The 16,652-nt window shown below is 57.8% G+C and overlaps 1 protein-coding gene across 2 annotated transcripts; it reads left to right on the forward strand.

Annotated features, from left to right (window-relative positions):
• Positions 1–320: 320 nt before the first annotated feature.
• Positions 321–16,385, forward strand: PGLYRP2 (peptidoglycan recognition protein 2). Of its 2 annotated transcripts, none has more exons than XM_074934998.1 (6): positions 321–387; positions 6,358–6,485; positions 9,719–10,633; positions 11,510–11,720; positions 15,315–15,609; positions 16,153–16,385. In XM_074934998.1, the coding sequence occupies exons 2-6, from the start codon at positions 6,416–6,418 to the stop codon at positions 16,153–16,155; spliced, it is 1,494 nt and encodes a 497-aa protein (XP_074791099.1). In that variant the 5' UTR covers positions 321–387; positions 6,358–6,415; the 3' UTR covers positions 16,156–16,385. The 2 variants fall into 2 exon arrangements, with proteins under 2 accessions (XP_074791099.1, XP_074791098.1); XM_074934997.1 differs by lacking the exon at positions 321–387 and adding an exon at positions 5,605–5,670.
• Positions 16,386–16,652: the final 267 nt, after the last annotated feature.

Consider the following 16,652-nt stretch of genomic DNA (forward strand, 5'->3'; position numbering starts at 1 on the left):
GATCGTCATTCCATAGGAGCATGGCCAAGAGGGTTCCTACTACAGAGAGCAGCTCGAGTGCCCAGGGGAATTCCTGCGGGCACGGAGTGGGGCTAGTGGGTGCAAGGGAGCTTCCTGGGCAGGTCAGGGAGGGAAGCAGGTCAGCAGGTCAGGAATTCCTGGGGAAGTCCCGACGGGGGCAGGGAGCTGGCTGAGATGACATTAGCTGTGCAGTGAACGGGCGACGTGCCGCTGCAGTGAAGTCATTGCAGATTTCTCATGCAATCCTGGCTATTCACAGGATATATAAGAGCCACCGGAGCCTCCTACTGCCCAGGAACGCCAGGGGCAGCTGAGCGGAGAGAGTCCGGCTGTGGGGAAAAGGGGCCCGCGGGAGCTCAGCACCAGGTAAGTGCTATACATCAGAAGGGGTTGATGAAGGCTGGATCAAGTCTCCTTTCTTCTCCTGCCCAGCTCAGACTCTTTTCTGGGACCAAGCGGAGCTCGAGCAGTGATCCCTCCTGGAGGCTGGGCACCCAGGCCTGGGCAAAGTGCCACACACATGGCTTGGTACAATTCTTGGTACAATGCCAGAACCTTCCCATGCTCCTAACACCCTCGTTCACCACTGGACAGAGTGCTCCCCTCCCCACAGCACGGTTCGGTTGGAATGGGCGCTTGCTGCAGACCTGAGCTTTCAGCTTTTCTCTGTCACGGTGGCCTGGGGTGACCCACTCCCCCATGTTTACCTCAGCTCCCCCGTCTGGGCAATGCACAGTGACGCAGGAGCTCAGACCAATGAGGAGGATCCTCTCCTCGGGCCGTGTGGATTCCTTGGCTAATCTCCACATGGTGCCGTGGCCATGCCAGGAACTACGTGGACACTAAGAATCGTCACTGCCCAGGAGACCTGAGCTCCATTCCTGGCTCTGCCACCAACTCCTTGGGCAGCCTGGACTGAGTCATTTCTCCTGTCTGGGCTCGGCTGCTCCCCACCCCGATCCGTTACTGGTAGGTGCCGGTACTGACCCAGCCCGCCGAGCACCATGGAGCGAAGAGGCCAATTTTATCAGTAAGTCAGACCCCCTGCTGCCTGGGTCACCTCTTCTCCCAGGTAATGCAAGTCGCCCTCCAGAGGCATTGCTGGGCCCGCGGGGCAGCCACAGGAGCCACGGGGATGGGCAGCACCCAGGAATCTCGGCAAGGAATCCCCAGGCTGGGGGGTTTTCCCCTAGCGCCTGCTCCACGCTTAGGGTCCATCTACGCAGCAGCTTCCGCCCAAGTTAGTGCAGTAACAGCAGCTGTGTGGCTGTGGCCGGCCACACACACCCACACACCCACCCCTCCCTCCCTCCCTGGCAAGTCATTGGTTTATCTTCCCCAGGCAGGGAGGATGAACCCGTCTGACCAGGCTGGGTTGATCCGGGGCTAAGGGTGCTGGGTGACAGAGGTGGGCGTTGGCTCTGGGGTGGGACTGTCACTTCCCCCTCTGCCCATCCAACAGGATCACAGCAAACAAAACCAGCTCAGCCCGCAGGGGAAGAGTTCAGTCCAGGGCCTGGTGCATTCTGGGAGCAGGGGCAGAACAGAGGAAGGGCAGATACAGGGCAACTCTGAGCACTCTGCGCAGGACAGCCTGCCCTGACCTGAAACCTCTGCTATCCCATCCCTGAGCACCCCAGTCATCCCTCTGCCGGTGCCCCTCACTCCTGACCTGCAGCCCCTGCTATCCCAGCTCTACACCGCCCCCAGCTCTGCCAGTGCCCCTCACTCCTGACCTGCAGCCCCTGCTATCCCAGCCCTACACCGCCCCCAGCTCTGCCAGTGCCCCTCACTCCCACCCACAGCCCCTGCTATCCCAGCCCTGCCCCCACAGCTCTGCCGGTGCCCCTCAATCCCGGCCCGCAGCCCCTACTATCCCAGCCCTACACCGCCCCCAGCTCTGCCAGTGCCCCTCACTCCTGACCTGCAGCCCCTGCTATCCCAGCCCTACACCACCCCCAGCTCTGCCAGTGCCCCTCAATCCCAGCCCGCAGCCCCTGCTATCCCAGCCCTGCCCCCACAGCTCTGCCGGTGCCCCTCAATCACGACCCTCAGCCCCCTATTATCCCAGCCCTACACTGCCCACAGCTCTGCCGATGCCCCTCAATCCCACCCACAGCCCCTGCTATCCCAGCCCTGGCCCCCCAGCTCTGCCGGTGCCCCTCAATCCCACCCACAGCCCCTGCTATCTCAGCCCTACACCGCCCCCAGCTCTGCCAGTGCCCCTCAATCCCACCCACAGCCCCTGCTATCCCAGCCCTGCCCCCACAGCTCTGCCGGTGCCCCTCAATCCCGGCCCGCAGCCCCTGCTATCCCAGCCCTGCCCCCACAGCTCCTCCAGTACCCCTCAATCCCGACCCGCAGCCCCTGCTAGCTCAATCCTGCCCTCCAGCACAGCTCTGCTGGTGCCCCTCAATCCCACCCACAGCCCCTGCTATCCCAGCCCTGCCCCCACAGCTCTGCCGGTGCCCCTCAATCACAACCCTCAGCCCCCTATTATCCCAGCCCTGGGCTCCCACCACAGCTCTGCCGGCTCCCCTCAATCCCAACCCACAGCCCCTGCTATCCCAGCCCTGCCCCCACAGCTCCTCCAGTACCACTCAATCCCGACCCGCAGCCCCTGCTAGCTCAATCCTGCCCTCCAGCACGGCTCTGCTGGTGCCCCTCAATCCCAACCACAGCCCCTGCTATCCCATCCCTGCCCCCCCCCCAGCACAGCTCTGCTGGTGCCCGTCACTCCCACCTGCAGCCCCTGATATCCCAGCCCTGGCCGCCAGCACAGCTCTGCCGGCACCCCTCACTCCCAACCTGCAGCCCCCAGCTCTCTCATCCCTGTCTTGTTTTGCCCCTTCCCACCTCTGCCCCTGCTGTGCTAAGGCTCCAAAGGCACAGTCTGGCCCTGCTCATTTCCTTCCAGGAGCTGCCATAGCAGCACACAGAGCCTGGCACGTGGTGAATGGGAAAGTGCCCACCCAGCCCACAGGAAACTCAGCATGTCCTTCCAGCACAGAGAAGAGTCGCCGGGGCGAGGGTGGAGGGGGAAAAAACAGGGCAAGGTTCCTCCTGGGTGGGGCCTGCTGCCCCCACCTGAGGCCCCCTGGGCAAATGTTACCTCTTGCCCTCCCCTGACACCGAGTGCTCAGAGCAGGAAATCGGGGTGAGCCCAGGACAAGGACGATGTGATTTTCCCAGGCCAGGAGATTCAGCTGGAGTTCAAGGTACAAGCTGGACAGGCTGACAATGTTCAGTTAGGGCCCCAAAGACCCTCAGCTCGCCCCCCACCCCCCCGGCCCCATGGCGTCATGAGCCAGGAATGTGGGAGAACTGTGGTGTCCTTAGAAGCCAGGCCAGTCTGGGGGTCCCTGGAAAGCCCAGTCCTAGTGGCATAGCAGGGTCAAACCCGTGCACCAGGACAGGGAGCAGAGCCCCGCTGAATGGCCACTAATTCAGCGGGACGGTTCAGGGGAGCCTGGCAGAGGTAGCTCCGCAGGCAGCCTGAGGGCTGGCCAGGGCAGGGCTGTTTGCGGGCCCGGCTGCATTTCCAGACCCGAAGGTGTGGGGGGGTGATCAGTCTGTATGCACCCACCTGGGGAGCAGCGATTTATCCCTGGGCCCTTCAGTCCTGCCGAGAGGGGTCAAACATTGGAAGCCAGACAGATCCAGACTGGAAATAAGGTGCAAATTACTAATTTTGGCACAGCCTAGCCAGCTGGGCCACAGGGACTCCCCAGCACCTGGGATTTTTAATCCAGCCTGGCTGGTTTCCAAAGATCTGCTCTAGTCCCAGCCAGAATTGGGACCTGCCCCCCCTCCCCGCCATGGCTACTTGGTGGCCAGGGGTAGATATTTCCTGAAGCCCCAGGTAAGATGCCCCATCTGGCTCTGGCTTGCCTCCATTCCTCGCTCTGCAGAGAGTAAGGGTCACCACCCTGAGGTGACACGCAGGCTCAGCTGGGTACTGCCCCCTCTGGTCTCCTGCCTGGTCTCCAGTGCGGGCTCACTGCACCCCATGGTGCCCTCCTGCCTCCTGAGTTACTCCGGGTGTGCAGGCAGCAGGACTGGGGCCTCCAAAGCAACAGGAAGTGATGGCATGGGAGGGGCAGGGAACCCCATGAAAGAGGGACGGGAAAGTCTATGGCAGAGGGACAGGAAGGGGCAGGGAGACAGGAGCGGGCAGGGAGGGATGGGGCGGAGGGACAGGAGGGGGCAGAGAGCCAGGGGACAGAAGGGGGCAGGGAGGGATGGGGCGGAGGGACAGGAGGGGGCAGAGAGCCAGGGAGGGATGGGGCGGAGGGACAGGAGGGGGCAGGGAGCCAGGGGGCAGAAGGGGGCAGAAGGGGGCAGGGAGGGATGGGGCGGAGGGACAGGAGGGGGCAGAGAGCCAGGGGACAGAAGGGGGCAGGGAGGGATGGGGCGGAGGGACAGGAGGGGGCAGAGAGCCAGGGAGGGATGGGGCGGAGGGACAGGAGGGGGCAGGGAGCCAGGGGGCAGAAGGGGGCAGAAGGGGGCAGGGAGGGATGGGGCGGAGGGACAGGAGGGGGCAGAGAGCCAGGGGACAGAAGGGGGCAGGGAGGGATAGGGCGGAGGGACAGGAGGGGGCAGGGGGACGGGGGGGCAGGGAGGGATGGGGCAGAGGGACAGGAGGGGGCAGGGAGCCAGGGGACAGAAGGGGGCAGGGAGGGATGGGGCAGGGGGACAGGAGGGGGCAGGGAGGGATGGGGCGGAGGGACAGGAGGGGGCAGGGAGCCAGGGGGCAGGAGGGGGCAGGGAGGGATGGGGCAGGGGGACAGGAGGGGGCAGGGAGGGATGGGGCGGAGGGACAGGAGGGGGGCAGGGAGCCAGGGGACAGAAGGGGGCAGGGAGGGATGGGGCAGGGGGACAGGAGGGGGCAGGGAGGGATGGGGCGGAGGGACAGGAGGGGGCAGGGAGCCAGGGGACAGAAGGGGGCAGGGAGGGATGGGGCAGGGGGACAGGAGGGGGCAGGGAGCCAGGGGGCAGGAGGGGGCAGGGAGGGATGGGGCAGGGGGACAGGAGGGGGCAGGGAGCCAAGGGGCAGGAGGGGGCAGGGAGGGAGGGGGCAGAGGGACAGGAGGGGGCAGGGAGGGAGGGGGCAGGAGGGGGCAGGGAGGGATGGGGCGGAGGGACAGGAGGGGGGCAGGGAGCCAGGGGACAGGAGGGGGGCAGGGAGCCAGGGGACAGGAGGGGGCAGGGAGACAGGAGGGGGCAGGGAGGGGTGGACTGGGGGGGTGCGCGGGAGACGGGGGGCAATGCACTCTGGACAGGCCTGAGTGGCGGCGAGTTCTATGGGCCCGTGGAGCCCGGGCACCAGGAATATTCCTGTCCCAGGAGCCCGGCTCCAGCAAAGTTTCCCACCGCCCCCCGGCCCCACCTGCCGCCGCCGGGCGATTTAAAACAGCCCGGGGCTCCCGCCGCCACCCAGCGGCGCAGCGGGCTGAGCGGCTTCCCGCGCGCTCGCGCCACGTGGCCGCCGGCGGGTCCTTGCAGCCCGTGCGAGGGGGTCGTGCCGCCGCCGCGCGCCGCCCCCGCCCCCGCCCCCAGACGCCGCTGCGGCCAATGGGAAGCTGCAGGGGCGGAGCCTGGAGACAGCAGCGTGAGGAGACCCGCAGCTGCCGGAGGGGGGTGCCCCAGGTCAGCATCCAACCCTCCCATCCACTTCCAGAGCCTGCACCCACACCCCCTCCGCAAGCACCCCCTCCGGCCCCCAGATTTCCTCCTGCACCCCCTCTCGCCCCCAAACTCCCTCCCAGAGCCCGCACCCCCACCCCCTCCTGCACCCCTGCCCAGAGCCTGCACCCCAACTCCCCCCCAGAGCCTGCACTCCAGACCCCCTCCCCCACCCCAACTCCCCCCCAGAGCCCGACCTCTCACCCCTTCTGCACCCAGATTCCCTTCCAGAGCCTGCACCCTGCACCCCAATCCCCTGCCCCAGCCCAGAGCCTGCACCCCAGACCCTGTCCCCCACCAAACTCCCTCTCAGAGCCTGACCCCGCACACCCCTGCACCCAAACTCCCTCTCAGAGCCTGCATCCCCACCCCCTCATGCACCCCAATCGCCTGAACCCCAGACTCCCTCCCCGACCCAAACTCCCTCCCAGAGCCTTCGGCAGGTGTGTGTGGGGAGGTTGCCAGGGAGGGAGGTGGGGAGGTGTTCTGGGCACCACCAAAAATTCTACAAACCTGTCGCCCCTGCAGCTCCAAGGTGAAGGGGCAAAGTCTGGGAGTACACAGTGCTGCCCTTCGCCCTCCCCTGGGCACAGCAGCCCTGAGGATGGAGACTTTGACACCTGTCTATTGATTTTTGCTGTTTCCCTGTAGGGAGCCGTGTGGCTCGCTCCGTCCTAAGATCAGGAGACTGGCGCTGCCCTTGGAGAAGATGTGCCAGACAAAGTTGGGGTTCCTCGCTGTGCTGCTGGGTCTCTGCACCTGGCTGGAGCCTAGCAAAGGTAGGAGCATAGCTGGAGCTGCTCTGCAGTGGGGAGACCTGTGTGGTTGCTCTGTGGGGCCTCACCGTGGGGCCAGCCCTGGGCTAGCCGAGCAGCTCAGGTGAGGTGAGAGGCTGAAAGGGACGGGAGTAAAACCACAGCTTTCCTTTTGGATACCAGCCCAGGTCACAGGGAAGAGGTGGGGAATCTCACCCTGGTGGCTCTTTGCCTGTGCGTTTCATTCAGCTCCTGCACTGGAGCCAGAGGAGTTGGTTTCATGCTAGCTTAGAGCTGCCCTGATGAATGCCACCAACCACAGGGAGCGTTTATGTGGCTGGGAAGTGAAATCGCATCTGTCCTTTCCTGATCGTCCCTTGGGGCTCAGGGCGAGCGAGGGGGCTGGGGGCCAGGAGGTTCAGGACCTGGGCCAGACTTCTGATAGTTTCACTTTGCTTCTAATCCACTTCTAGTCAATTTCTCTCCTAGTCTCTCATGTACCCCCAGATGCAATGTCTGGACTGGGAAGGCTGCAGGGGAATCGCACAGCCACCCCCACACCGTCAGAAATCATGAGTCTGACCCCCCCAAATCATGAGATTAGAAGAAACAATACATTCTGAAAAAAGAAAAGGAGTACTTGTGGCACCTTAGAGACTAACAAATAAATTTTGCCACAAGTACTCCTTTTCTTCTTGCGAATACAGACTAACACGGCTGCTACTCTGAAACAATACATTCTGAGTGCTGATTCTTTGTGTTCTGGTTTTGGAGCCATTGGGGTCATGCTGGGGGTCACCTCTGTTGGCAGGAGAGCTAGAAACTCATCTTTGTTTATAATGTCAGCTGAGATTCGGGCCTAATCCCAGGACTGCAGAAGTTAGGTCTTTAAGTAAAAGTTCAGCTCTCAGCAGGCTCTCGGCAGGACCCCAAGCATGGGAACGCTGGCTGGGGAGTGTTTGAATGGCACCTATCAACATGAAATATAGTCAATTTAAGCCCAATTTGTGAAGGTCTAGCTACCTCGCTCGCTGAGGTACTTCTGGCGGCCTCGTTACTGGGGTGTCTGAGCACCTCTCCATCTTTAACACCTGAATGTTTACGCACCATGGGGCCGGGCAGAGCTATTGCCCAGTTTGAGAGATGGAAACTGAGACTAAGGGTATGCCTACACTGGGGCTTGACGAGCAGTTTCTGTTTCTCCTGTTTCCCCCCCCCCCCCAAAATACCCAACCAACTAGCAAGGGGAAAGTGACCCTACGGGGCACAGAGTGAAAGTGATTCGCTGCAACCTGCTGCCTAAAGATCAAAGGAGCCAGTTGGGAAAGAGAGGAAGTCTGGTGGGGGTGGCTGGGGTGGGATTTATTCCCTCCAGTCTCTCTCAGTGAGTGGGATCTCAGGGGTCACTTGGGACGATAGCAGGGGATGCCAGGCGTACAGGAGTGGGGGGCTCACATTGTCCCGTCTCTCTTAAGTGTTATGTTTCTTCAAACTATTTTACAAAACAACCCTAAATCTTCAACCTCAGAGTTGGGCAGCGACAGTGTCTGTACTCTCTACCCAGCATTAGCAATACGGGGACCCCACATTGGCAGAGCGGGATCCCAAACAGCCATGTGTGTTAATGATGTACAAACATATGTGCCGGGCTGCTTGGGCAGGGGTCTGGCTGGCTTCTGCAACCTAAAGACAGGGATGCCACTAGAGGGCTCCAAACTATTAAAGGGGCATTACTCAATTCCTGTACACTACATACAGTATATAATGTCTTTTGTCTGGCGAAAAAAAATTCCCTGGAACCTAAGCCCCACCCCCAATTTACATTAATTCTTATGGGGAAATTGGTTTCGCTTAACATCGTTTTGTATAAAGTCACATTTTTCAGGAACATAACTACAACATTAAGTGAGGAGTTTACTGTACTCTTCCTCCTTTAGTGTGAAAGGGCAGGCCAGAAAGAATTACCAGTTTATTACTATCAATAATACACTCCATGCTACCAATTCCTGCCACCTGCAAAGGAATCCAAATAACACTTCAGGTCTTGTCTTCTAAGCCCCAGGGGAGGTACTCCAGCATCCTCAGTGCACTCCACATTGCCATCAACAAGCTGAATCGGAAATCACCTGATGCTGCCCTTGCCACCTGGGGGCAGCATGTTTTGCCCTGACCAGCCCATCTTCTGTGTGTGCCCCAATTTTCTTGCAATTCCAGCAGAGTGTGTCCTTGAGCCAATCACTTGTATTGCAAGACAGTTTGTGACAGCGAAAGCAAACATCTTTTCAGAGGGCTCTGAGTTGTGCTCTCTGCTTGACCCCCGGTATATCTGTGGCACAGATTACATGATGCTGTTGAAACTCTGTGGCATTTTTAGTAGCCACCTCCATTGACGCAGCAATTTCTTGTGCACATCCTACAGCCAAATCAGCCTGTGAATATCCGGGTTTGGTTTGCTTCATTTTGCAGACCACACACTGATCAGTCCCGTGTTGCCTCATTTCAACTGCCTCCAAACTGACAGAACTCTGTTAATTTCCTTAACCCAACCACACAGTCAGCAACGGTTTCATTTGCTTTTGGATTCCATCTCAAAACGTGGAGATGCCCTGGCTGCAGCCACCAGCAGCCTGGGGGAGACCTGGTTTGGTAGGATTCCCACAATCTCTGCCAGCGGGGTGTCTGATGGTTTGTAGGGGCTGTTGGGCTGCACAGCGCGTTATCAGCTTGAACCCCCATTATACCCAGGGCTTGTTTTCATGGTGCTGCAGTCTGGACTCCAGGGGTGTAACCTGCAGAGGACTCTACTGTGTAGTGCTCTCAATGCCTGTGTAGACGCTGCTGGCATGAACAAAAGGGTATCGAGCGCACATTAATGTAGCCCTGTTTAAATGGGTCTAGGTCAGCATGAGCTTTACCTTAGAGCATGCCAGCAGGTCACATGGGGCAGCTGGAGCACAACACGTTAGAGCAGATCACACCCCTCAGTCCGGACCCCAGCGCCATGTGGACAAGACCTCAGTAAACTGCCATGTCCTCCTCACCAATAGCACCAGTTGTTCTGTACTGGTCCAGTCCCTCAGCCCGGGTGGCCCAGAGCGTGACTGAGCACTTAGATTATCCCGTTTTCCTCAATAGCACCCGTCCCTGGGAGTGCAGAACTTGCCAACTTGGGCTGCCCTTGCTCAACCCGGTAAGCAGTGCAAGGGCTGGGCAGACGGGCAGGGATCTTATAGTATCTCCTGCTCCTCCCCTCCCAGGCTCCCTCCCGTTTCACATGAACTCCGTGATCCAAGTCGTAGAAGTGCTGGAATCTTACCACCTGGACGGACGCCTCAACCTGACCGTGACGGAGCTCGCCCGGGGCCTGGGATGCTGTGACAGCGAGTTCTACCAGCTCCTGCTGGGGGCGGCGCCCGTCGTGCCCCCAGACCTGCCCTTCCTGAGCCAGGAGCAGAGATCCTTCCTCATGCGTCTCTTGAAGCACAAAGTCCAGGCCTCCTCTACTGAGCAGGGGGTGGTGCTGCTCCCTGATGGCACCACAGTGGCTGTAAGCCCCTTGATGGCTGGGATTGAAGCAGGGCTGAAGGGGAGGCGGGAGATGCCGCTGCCCCCCGAGGCTTTGGAGCCTTCGCTAGTTATGACTGAGCCGTCGAACCAGACACATCCGGGCCCGCCCCTGACTATAGATGCCCTCTACGCAGTGACCATTGCCAAGGCCCTGGGCATGGCCTTTCTCCTGGCCCAGGCCAACGAGAGCCAGGTGCCCATGGGGCCGAATGGCTGCTGGGACAGCGTGTCCGAGCCCCAAAACTTCACCCTCCTGGGCCGCCCCTCACACCTCACTGATGCCTTCGTCAATGGGGCGCTGGACGGGGCGATACTGGGGGCACACCTGGCAGGGCAAGGCATGTCCGCGGCCCCGATGAGCACCCTGCTGAGAGAGTACTACACTGGGGATGGCCTGGCCGGGGATGGCCAGGCCAGGAGCAACTTCAGGCGCCAGAATTTTGTGCAGCTCACCGAGGCCAGGCAGCTAGAGGAGCAGGTGATGCGCTCCCTCCAGCTGCTCCGGGTGCTGCCCCGGACGGTGCCACTGCTTAGCGGGGTTGGGGATGAGAAGCTGCGGGCCACTGCGAGCCGGGCGGTGCAGGAGTTCACGGAGGCCTACCTGGGTAGGTGCTTATTTCTCTCCCCTCACCAGCCAGGGCCATGCTACACTAACAGGGCTACGTGTTTCTAGAAATGAGCCTGGAGCAAACACCACCCCCTGGCCCACATGGGGCTTACAGCACCACCTGCTGAATCCCAGCTCCCGGGCTGTGGGGAGTTCCCATTCAGATCCAGACTCTGGAACCCCAGATCTGCACTTCAGGGTCTGCCCATTGCAGGGAGACTGTGCAGCTCTGGGCCTCGGGTCCAGTTCTGCCCATTGCAGGGAGACTGTGCGGCTCTGCGCCTCGGGTCCGGTTCTGCCCATTGCAGGTCATGGTGCGGCTCTGGGCCTCGGGTCCGGTTCTGCCTGTTGCAGGGAGACAGTGCTGCTCGGGTCCGGTTCTGTGTTTGAGCCGCTCTTTCATTCGAAACAGACCCCTTTGGGGGTGGGTTCCCCGCATTGTTCCCTTCTCCTGAAGGGGTAGGGGAACCTGCCAATAAACGTTTGTTTCAAATCATTTTGTTGAAAACTTGTGGAGGAAAAAACCCCAAACTGCTGGAAGGGACTGAACATTTCTCTGCTAGGGGGACACATGTTCCGAGCAGCCCGGTGAGGCCTCCCCTCCCGGCAGCATGTTCCCTATCTTGGCCCCAGAGTGTCCTGGGGTTGGCAGGGGGCAGCATTACACAACTGTATCAGGGGGGAAACTGAGGCACATGGGGTTGGGGACTTGTGGAATACAGCGGGAACTGTGGTCAGACCCAGAGTTCCCAGCACTCAGCCATTCCCCTTGGTCTGGCACGTAGACTGCAATGCCAGGCAACTGTGTTGGCAGCATGAGGGGCTTGGGTTCAAGGGGCCTATGTCTCACCCTGCTGTGTGCATTTGCCTCCAGAATGCCCGGCCATCATCCCCCGCTGCATGTGGGGGGCCAAGCCCTACAAGGGGACCCCCACGCAGCTCAAGCTGCCCCTGAGCTTCGTGTATATCCACCACACCAGCTCACCCAGCCAGCCCTGCCGGACCTTCCCTGAATGCGCCGCTGACATGAGGGCCATGCAGCACTTCCACCAGGTCGACCGTGGCTGGGACGACATCGGCTACAGGTGAGCAGGGGCATGGTCTACCCAGAATGCACTGGGCTCAGCTAGTGCCCATCAGGTTGTTTGGGACTGGGCAGCCCATGATAAAGCCTGGGGGGAGGGGCCTTGCCGGCTGGAGCCTTGCATCCCTGAAATATAGTACTGATGGTGTGCAGCATCTGCTGTGTCCTGGCTCAGCTCCAGGCCTCCCACCCAGCCCTGCAGCAGATCCTGGGCCAGCTTGAGCCTTTACAGTCCTGGCTACAATGCACACTGTGATCATGGGGGGCCTCAGTCCCGGGAAGTGTGGGCTCTGACTCCTTGACATAAAGGCAACTCTCCTTTGCCTGCTGGAGGAATAGGGGCTATGACACATAGGTGAGCCACTTTCATTCCACCCTGACAAGGGTAGTGGGTGCCATCCTCCCCAACTCACTTCTCCCTTCCCATCCCCTCCCTAGTCTGGATGCCTGTCCCCACCTTAGAGCCACTCTCTGCTCCACAAAGGCCACTAACCTCCTATGGCTCAAACACAGCCCCCAACATGAGAGTACAGGACAGGCCCTGAGGCAGGATTCTGACCCCAGGAGCTGACCCTACACACACTGCAATATACAATCTTGGTGCTTCGACAGGTCTAGCTTCCCCAAACTGAGGGAGAGGATGAGCCAAACTGATGGGGAGGAAACATTTGGACAGAAAAAAAGTGAATGAAAATTGGGAGTTCTTTAAGAAGCATTTATTAGGTGGCCAAAACACCATGAATCCACAATCCAGAAAGAGGGTGACTGTGGCTAAAAGCCCATCCTAGCAACAATTAGAAATAAAAAAGCAACATATAACAAACAGAAAAAAAAAGAAATGGATGGCAATCAATATAAATGAGAAGTTATGAATGGTAGGAAATTGATAGGGGAAGCTTAAGACACCAGAGAAAAATCCATGGCTGGCAGGGCTAAGGACAATAAGAAGTTTTTAAAGTATATTAGGAATAAAAATAATCCCAACAATAACATAAACCCATCACTAGACAGAGATGTAAGAGGAAGACTGGTCTAGGCATTAGCATAGCCCCCTGAGAGATGGGGGTTCAATTCCCTGCTCTATTGCATGCTCCCTGAGTGATTTTGGGCAAATCACTTAGGACCAGATTTTTTGGCGGGGAGGGATAGCTCAAGTGGTTTGAGCATTGGCCTGCTAAACCCAGGGTTGTGAGTTCAATCCTTGAGGGGGCCATTTATGGATCTGGGGCAAAAATTGGGGATTGGTCCTGCTTTGAGCAGGGGGTTAGAATAATAGAATATCAGGGTTGGAAGGGACCTCAGGAGGTCATCTAGTCCAACCCCCTGCTCCAAGCAGGACCAATCCCCAATTTTTGCCCCCAATCCCTAAATGGCCCCCTCAAGGATTGAACTCACAACCCTGGGTTTAAGCAGGCCAATGCTCAAACCACTGAACTATCCCTCCCCCTAAGTGACTAGATGACCTCCTGAGGTCCCTTCCAACCCTGATATTCTATGATTCTATGAAATGGTAAAATAGTTCATAATGATGCAAATAAGGCAGAAGTATTAAACATTAAATATTTCTATTCTGTATTTGGAAAGAAGCAGGATGATCTTGAATCACATGAGGATGATGAAGAAGGATTTTAGGCAACAGCTACTAGGGTAAACATTTTAACTTAACAGACCTTGATAATTTGCATCCAAGAATCCTAAAAGAGTTGGCTGAGGAGATCTCTAGCCCAATGATGTTCATTTTTAATAAATTATGGGGTATTGAGGAAATTCCAGAAGACTGGAAGAGTGCTAATGTGCCAATATTCAAAAATGGTAAGCAGGGTGATCTGGGTAACTATGGGCCAGTTAGCCCAACATCATCCTCAGGCAAACTAAGGAAAAACCTGATACAGGATTCATTTGATAAGGATTTAACAATAGGAATATAATTAATGCCAGTCAACATGGTTATATCAAAAATAGGTCTTGTCAAACAAACCAGATTTCATCCTTTGAGAATATTACAAGTTCAGTTGACAAAGGTAGCTATGTAGATGTAATAGATTTTTGAAAGACATTTTACTTAGTACCACATGGTATTCTGATTACAAAATCAGCACTATACACTATTAATAGAGCACATGTTAAATGGATCAGGCACTGGCTAAATGACAGAGCTCAAAAATGAGTTGTCAATGGGGAATCATCATTAAATAGAAATGTTTCGAGGGGGGCTTCAAAGGGATTGGTTCTGGGCCTGACGCTATTCAACATTTTCATCAATGATCCGGAAGTAAATAAAAAATCGCTGCTAATAAAAGATTAGCAGGGTGAGAAATAATGATGAGGACAGAGCAGTCATACAGAACAGTCTGGTTTGCTTGGAAACCTGGGTCCATTCAAACAAAGTGCATTGTAATGCAGTCACATGCAAAGGTCTCCAGTCTACAACCAAGGTCAAAACTACAGAGTGGGGGCCTGTATCCTGGAGAGCAGGGGCCAAAAGGCATTTTGCGGTCATAACAGACAAACAACTTAACATGAGCTTCCCAGTGGAATGTTGTGGCACAAAAAAAGGGGTGAATGCGACCCTTGGATGTGTAAACAGGGGAGCTGAGAGCAGGTGTAGGGGATGATTTTCCCTCTGTCTACGGCACTGGGGAGACCGACACTGGCATGCAGCGCCCCCTTTAGGTGTCCATGGTTTTAAAAGGATGCGGGAAAATAGGAGAAGGTGCAGGAAAGAGCCACAGAAATGACGTGTGGGATGGAGAATGTGCCTGACAGCGAGACACTTGAAGAGCTCAATCGGTTTAATTTATCACAAAGAACTTAGAGCAGGGCCTTGTTGACGGTATATAAGAGAACACTGGGTACTGCCGGGCTGTTGCGGAGAATGGCACAACGAGACACCGTGTCTGGAAGCTAAAGCCAGACAAATTCAAACGAGAAATCAGGCACAAGTGTTTCCCAGGGAGGGGGATGAACCACTGGCACAAACTCCCAGGAGAAGTGGTGGATTCTCCATCTCTTGATGGCTCCAAAGCCAGGCTGGGGGCCTGGCTTGCAGATGCTTTAGCCAAACACAAGTTACTGGGCTCCAGGCGGGGGTAAGTGGTGAAATTCTCTGGCCTGGTCCCCTACGGTCTTAAATGCTATGAATCCTGATGTCCCGAGGGCAGGGACATGCCCAGTACAGGGCTCTGTCCCCAGGCTCTGCCAAGCTTGTGCAGACAGCCAGACCTGCTCTGGTCTCATGAGCACGACCCCATTCAGTCCCAAGTGCTGGGAGAGCCCTGCTGAAGGGAGTGTTGTAGGACTTGTAGGTGACATATGCAGGGCAGCAGGCCAGTGCCACCCAAATAAGGGCCAGGAGGGGGCAAATGAATTTGTGCAAACCCCTATAAAGGCCTGGCTGCAAATTAAAGCTGCCTTCCCCCAGCCCTGTGGGCACCCAGGAGGGCATGGGGAATCCCATCCACCCTCCCTGGATTGGACTGGCAGCCCTGTTTGGCAGCCAACCCACGTCTCTCTAGTGGGCTGAAAGCCCAGATCCAAACTGCAGGGGAAACAGGATCTGTTTCCTCAGCTTCTGTCTGCTCTTGCCCTGCTGCAGCTTCGTGGTCGGATCAGATGGGTACATGTACCAGGGCCGGGGTTGGCACTGGGTTGGCGCTCACACCCGTGGCTACAACAGTAAAGGCTACGGCGTGGGTTTCATCGGGGACTACATGGACACGCTGCCGGAAGCATTTGCCCTCACGCTGGTGCGTGACAACTTCCTGCTGTGCGCAGTGAAGGGCGCCAAGATCTGGGCCAACTACACAGTGCATGGGCACCGGCAGATGGTGCGCACCGCGTGCCCGGGGAACACACTCTACCGGGAGATCCAAACATGGCAGGGCTTCAAGGTGAGACCTCTCCCACATGCTCTGCAGCACTCCCTCTCCACTAGGGGGCACTCTGCTAATGGGGCTGTGGGAGTGTGAAGATGCTTTGAAGGCTTCCAAGCCAGTCTTGTGCTCCCTCCGCCCCAGCAGCAAGGGCTCCCATCAGGGACTGCCCACCGCAGTCTCCAGGGGAGTCCAGCCCCCAAATTCATGAGGCTGGCTCAGACAGCACAAGATGTCTCCAGCTGATCAGTGCCGGGTTCTGGCTCCTCACCTTATGGTTCCTGAGCTGTTTGGGGTCACGGTTTCCCGCTTTTCTCTCCAACCCCCAGGGCTTTCTAACTGGAAGCCGAGATTCACTCATTGCCACCTGATGCTGGGGATGGTGAAATGGTGTGATCCAGTTGCCCTGGGCAGTTCCGGGGAGCTGGCTCTTTTGGCCTTGCTCATGCCCTGGGCAGGCTCTCCGGAGCTCAGTGTGTTGGGGTGGGGGAGGCTAGAAGGAACTGGGCATTTCCTGGACACTCTGGATCAAACCCGTGTTTTCTTTCTTTGCTTTTGCAGTGAGAACTCCCGACCCTGGGTCATGATCCAGGTAATGACCCAGTTCAGGACACATCCCACCAGGACCCAGGACCAGGCCCTCAGACTGCCCAGGGAGCAGGCTGCAGCGGCTTGTGCCCAGGAGGGTGGCTCAGCAGAGACCATTCTGTCGGGGGGGGCCTCGCTAGCCCCAGTAGTTACAATGTGCTGCTCTGCTCCTGTACGGAAAATCCTCCTCCAATAAAGCTGGTCATGGGAACGTGATTCAGTGTCACTGCAGCCTGGCTCCCCTTTGAGCGTCCCAGCGCCATCACCCGGCTGAGCAGAGCAAAGTGCTTCTCAAGGGCCCCCTCATTACCCTCCCATCCCCACTGTGACTGAGGTGCGGAAACTGAGGCACAGAGCAGGGGTGTGACTTGCCTATGGTCACCCAGCAGGGCAGGGGTGGATTAAATAAAGAACTGAATCCAGGAGTCCTGGCTCAGACTCTTGTCCCCAGCCCTTCATGATTGCAATCCCTC

This window comes from Natator depressus, chromosome 20 (genome assembly GCF_965152275.1).
Source record: "Natator depressus isolate rNatDep1 chromosome 20, rNatDep2.hap1, whole genome shotgun sequence".
Lineage (NCBI taxonomy): Eukaryota > Metazoa > Chordata > Testudines > Cheloniidae > Natator > Natator depressus.